The 5,604-nt window shown below is 31.5% G+C and overlaps 1 protein-coding gene across 1 annotated transcript in view; it reads right to left on the reverse strand.

Annotated features, from left to right (window-relative positions):
- The window catches only part of TTLL5 (Tubulin tyrosine ligase-like 5), a 55,767-nt gene extending 50,406 nt beyond the window's left edge, over nucleotides 1-5,361 (reverse strand). Inside the window, exon 1 of the mRNA XM_017615877.1 lies at nucleotides 5,224-5,361. Coding sequence (XP_017471366.1) covers nucleotides 5,224-5,254 — 31 coding nt within the window. The 5' untranslated portion in view covers nucleotides 5,255-5,361. The remainder of the gene's footprint in view (nucleotides 1-5,223) is intronic.
- Between the last annotated feature and the right edge of the window lie 243 nt (nucleotides 5,362-5,604).

The following is a 5,604-nucleotide window of genomic DNA, read 5'->3' on the forward strand; positions in this document are numbered from 1 at the left end:
CAGAAGCTCTTTTCAATTGGGCGAAGAAAAATATGTATTTTTCTTCAAAAGAAGAACACAATGTGATCGAAAATTCCTTGAAAGTCAGATTTTCTTCATAAAAAAGAATCAGTGGCACCCAAAAGTATCACGCTTTTATACCTATCGGTACCGAAGAATTGTTATTGTGGACATAAACGCAAAAGCACATGAACATCAAGTTATGATTCAAGTACGTAATAATTTTAATTAAAAAACCAAACAACCAAAAACAAATAAAAAGAGTACAAAAAAAGTTTAAATATAATAGAAATAAAAAAAGGGATTAAATGTCTGCTACGTCCACGTCGTTAATCCTGGGTTACGCTAAATGCAGATAATAAAAGTCCATACATCAATGATTTTTCATCCTAGCGTCAGTTTGAAATCTAAGGAATCCTGTTTGCTTGTCTTATTTTTTACTTACCTTTCTCTTCTGCTGATAAGTTATTGCAATTTGTTGCCAACAAAGAAATTGCTCGGATTGAGAGCGTTGCGCTGAGTGGGTTTTTTATTTGTAACTCATACAAATATTGCTGTCCCAAAATTCCCTTTAGGGGGTGAAAAAGTGATGAAATAAGGAACATTTTTGGGTATTTTTGAAAAAAATCTAAGGGGGCATAAAAGGTTAAAAATTAAAAAAAAAATAATAATTTTTTTATATGAAATATTGATTTTAAAAAATTTTTATGATACACAGTTTTAAAGTTTCGGAAAGTTTGTTCAAAAAAGTCTAATGTCGTTTTAATATCCGTTCATTTGTTTAAAAGTTATGGCGGTTCGAAAATTTTTTTTGCAAAAAACTTTGACCCCTGCCAGTATGGCAACTCCGCGTTACNGATTTTAAAAAATTTTTATGATACACAGTTTTAAAGTTTAGGAAAGTTTGTTCAAAAAAGTCTAATGTCGTTTTAATATCCGTTCATTTGTTTAAAAGTTATGGCGGTTCGAAAATTTTTTTTGCAAAAAACTTTGACCCCTGCCAGTATGGCAACTCCGCGTTACGTAGACCTAACACCATATTTTTTATTTTAGTTATAAGATATATCATTTCCAAAAAAATAAAGAACTTTTTTTTTCTAGAAAATGCCTCATATATAAATACCTCGTCTATGCGGAATCCAATACCACGTCATGTATGTACAATAAAAAAGGGATTTGGTTATTCTTTTTCCATTACTGCTTACTTTATTAATTTAAGTTAAGATTAATAATAATACTCTTATAGCAAGTAGGTTCAGTGAAAATACCATTCCACTGGTTTGAAAAAACAGCTTTTTGCGCTTCTGTAAAATTTATTTACCATCCTATAAGCGGTACTACGTTTGGCGTATACGAAGTATTTCGCGCTGAGCAACGATATAGTTCAATAAGTCCAATTTTTAATTGTTTAATCTTAATCTTAAAATATATACAATGTGGTGGTTCACGCAGATTAGGTATTTTATTGATTCGTACAAAGAAGCTGGAAATTGTGTACCTATATACTTATTTAAACCCGTCATTTAGAGACTGGTAATGTTTACGAAGATATTAACATTCACACACATGCATCTAATACGGGAAGACTGATTTTCTAAAATATGTATTTACATATTACAGCCTGAAAAGGATTTATTTTTCAAAAATGCAAATAAAAATTGATTTTCTTTGGTTTGTAAACGTACCATATAAAAGAATTTGTGATGACCTGTATGGTTAATCTAATAAAAACAATTTGTTATTTTTCCTTACATTTGGTAACTTTTTCGTCTAATCTTGGTTAGAAAGTTCTTTGAGCGGCGGCATAACTGCACTTGGATAAGAATGTAACTAAGCTTTGATGATAGCTATTTTAGTTACTTTCTCTTTAATTATGCTACTAATCTGGCGCTGTGTATTATTTTTGATGGTTGCCACAATTGGTAACTTTCTACCAAAATTGGTAACTTTTAAACGATTTGGTAACTTGGTAACTTTTATTTTATTTTGGTAACTTTTGCAACCAAACATCTATTTATATTACTAGAAAGAAATGAATTATGTTTTGCCTGTGCGTAATTATAAAAACCCTTCGAGTTTCAGTGGCAGCACTACTGACACTTCTACAAATTTACTTCGATAAAATTAGAGTCATCTCATATTCGAATACTGGAAATATTTGAATTACAGTGGCAGCAACACGGGCTGCATTTCTGAAACAACTTTCGAATGTTTGCGATATTTGAATTCTACAGTAAAAATGGTATAAAAATTCGGCCATCTGGCAATTTTTGGTAAGGTCCACAAATCGTTGTGATTATTCCGGCACAAATAAAAATATCGCGTGCTTTTTACCAGTCCCACCTACCGACATCTATTTCGACCCACAGAATCCGAGTCTGAGGTCCGTTTGACACGTACAGTAAATTATGAAAAACCGAAAAAATAGCTCAAAGTTTCGGTTAAAAGCACCCGCCACTTTTTTTGTATGCCGGTGCTATTATTCCGTGAGTCGCAGGTTCAAATATCGGCACATTCCGAACGAAAAAATGACACTGGAGATGGCACAACGCCGAAACCGGTTTGTCTCTAAACCAAATTTGCCAAAAGATGACGAAAAATCGTTCCACATTACATCATACCCCTACCCCGTCGGAAACACCAACAACGAAAACGAGAATATCGGCACATGCAGTAATTAATTGATAGAAAAATATTTTCTAATAAAAAAAATTATTATAAATAATTGTCAATAGCAATTTCAATCTTGATAATTTATCAAGAAAATAGATTTAAACTTCTTTGCTATAACTGGGATTTTTTGATAAATAATCGAAAATTGACAATTTGTAAATATATTGAATTTATTAAGTGCACAGAATGGGCTGTAAGTATTGTTATGAAATATACCAGTTTTGTTCAGTCTATTTTTTTCTCAGTGAAGAAGTGAAGATTTTGGTATTGAAGATTTGGTAACTTTTGGTAACTTTTTTAAGAGATTTTGGTAGAAAAAAATGTTGGCGAGTGGCAACCATGGATGCTACACATGACATTTGGTTATTGAGTTAGGTTAGTTTACTTACATATATATCTTTTGTTTGGATTTTTATTATTTCTCATTGATAGCATCTGCCAAAAGGTGTGACCAGATAGAAAAAAAGCTATATTCGTAACATTTTGCCAATAATATAGGTATTTAACAAATTTAATGATGTTAAATCTTTTCCTTAAGCCTGATGCTAAAGCTAATCTTAATGAATTTATAAATAAGGAATTTGCTATTTAATTTAATTAAATATTTAATTGCTAATTTAATTTAATTGTGAGATGATGTGAGCCTTAGGTGCATAAGTATGGTTANTAATGTAGCGTAACTGAATCATAACGGATTGCTAATTTAATTTAATTGTGAGATGATGTGAGCCTTAGGTGCATAAGNCTATTTAATTTAATTAAATATTTAATTGCTAATTTAATTTAATTGTGAGATGATGTGAGCCTTAGGTGCATAAGTATGGTTAGGTTGGCGGGTTACTCTCTGGTTGGGAAGGGAAGAGTAGGGAGGTTGTCCATTTGTCCATCTTAGGGTGATCGAGGGGCAACTCCCGTCCGATGTGCATATTTATTGCTAGGATTAGGGATGTAGTCTTTTAGTCGTCAGATATTAATAATTAAGTGCATGAGTTTAATTTTTGTATGGTCTGGTTATTGGAACTATGTAGCGGCAAGAACCACCCCAATTCGACGAACTTAGTGCCAGGCTGACGTTAGATGCACAGCCGTCCACATCCAATGTACCAAAGGACTTCATTAAACCATGTAAAAAATAAGAGCCGGATTCAGATATCCGGTAAACTGCTGGTTTAGCAAAACTATCTTTAAATTTTTTTAGCTTGGCGGGGATGTTAATAAACGTATATATTTACATTATTTATCACTTTTCACTTCATTAGTAACAGTATTTACCTAATTTGTTGTCAAATTCTTTGCATTTTCACCAACAAAGTTCCATACAAAAAGAGCACTTATCACTTATATTCTCATAGATATACGATCTTTGCAATGTCCACTTGTATTTTATATACATTAAATGTATTTTATTTTTTAACAATATAAAACGTTTTTAATAATTTCACTACTTTTCTTCAACAAAGCAGTAGTATGTTCAAACAGGCCAATTAGCTGAGGCAATTAAGCTTTAAATTGCGTCACTGAGTTTGGTGTTCATACACATTAAATTAAGCTGAAACAATTTGTGTTTAAAAGCTGATACTTTTATTTTGTTTGTAAAAAGTTTTGTCTAAACAAAATGGAGAGATTTTCAACTTTAAATACAATTTTGTTGGTGTATAATAGAAATATTGAACTTTTCCAGTCAATAGAATCATGTTTTGATTGCAGATGGGCTTTTTTAGGAAAAAAATAGTTTATTTCCTATTTGATCTGAACGACATTTAATTTTTCTGACATTTCGTTGTCATGGCATTGCGTTTTCTTTTTGAACATACCCTCTGCTCTTCTCATTAAACACACTACACAGGATTGCATGAGCATATTTACGACAATTTGCTGCCAATTAGTTACTAATTGCAAGATAATTGTGTTAGTTTGTATAAGGCTACTTTTGTTGCAATTAGGGGTTTAATTGCTGAAATGCTCTCAATTGGCTAATTGGGTACCTGTTTGAACATACTCTAAACAAGCGACCAAATCAAAATGGCTGTAATGGTGAACAAAAAGAAGGCCGCCAATGCAGAGAGATGTTCTCTGCAAAAGGTGTTCAGCCTCCCTTCTTCGGCTACACAGAAAGAAGAATTCTACTTAGTGAGTGTAGTTATTCTTATTTCAAATAAAACTCTCTTTATTAGTCCTAAACTATCGATAGTAGACACTATCGATAGTATGGGATTGTTCTTTACAAACCATCGATAACTAACGATAGATTTTAAACTTACAATTTGGCTTTATATTGCGCTTGGCATATTTGTAAAAAATATTTCTTACAAAATCAGTAAATCGTAAGCTTAGAGCGGAAGTTTGCTAAGTCTATTTTTAGAAATTTTACAGGATGGGAAAACTTATAGCCATTTTATTCAAGAATTTTTCAAAACTTTAATTAAAATATTTTGCGTGATTAAAACAAAGAAAAACTTTATACAAATCAGAAGGAGTTGTTGCTTTTAATATAAACAGATTTATTTAGAGCTACTTATTTACTTACATCATTCAATATCAGATATTTACCTTTTTCAGTTATCTTCTCGAAACTATCCATATTTTTCACTTATCAAAACACCCGCTGAAACAAGAAAATGCTGGTAAATGTACGCTTCCGAAATATGTTTTATTAAAAGGTGCTGCCAGGCTGTACCAAATGCGCATGCAAAGTGACAAAAAGCGATAAAACAATAATGATAGAAAAACAAAAAATATCAAAAACTATCGATGGTGGTACGATAGTCAAAAACCATCGATAGTATCGACAGTTCCATCGATAGTTTCAGACCACTATTCCCAATAGACCAGTTAAATCTTCAACAAGCAAAATGTTAATGAAAAATTTTTAACATACGACTTCAAAATTTAAAAAGAAAATTATCATATTTCACAACAATCTTAAATCTA

The sequence above is a fragment of the Rhagoletis zephyria genome, unplaced genomic scaffold (assembly GCF_001687245.7).
Source record: "Rhagoletis zephyria isolate East Lansing unplaced genomic scaffold, Rhagoletis_zephyria_1.1 Rzeph_scaffold_01092, whole genome shotgun sequence".
NCBI lineage: Eukaryota > Metazoa > Arthropoda > Insecta > Diptera > Tephritidae > Rhagoletis > Rhagoletis zephyria.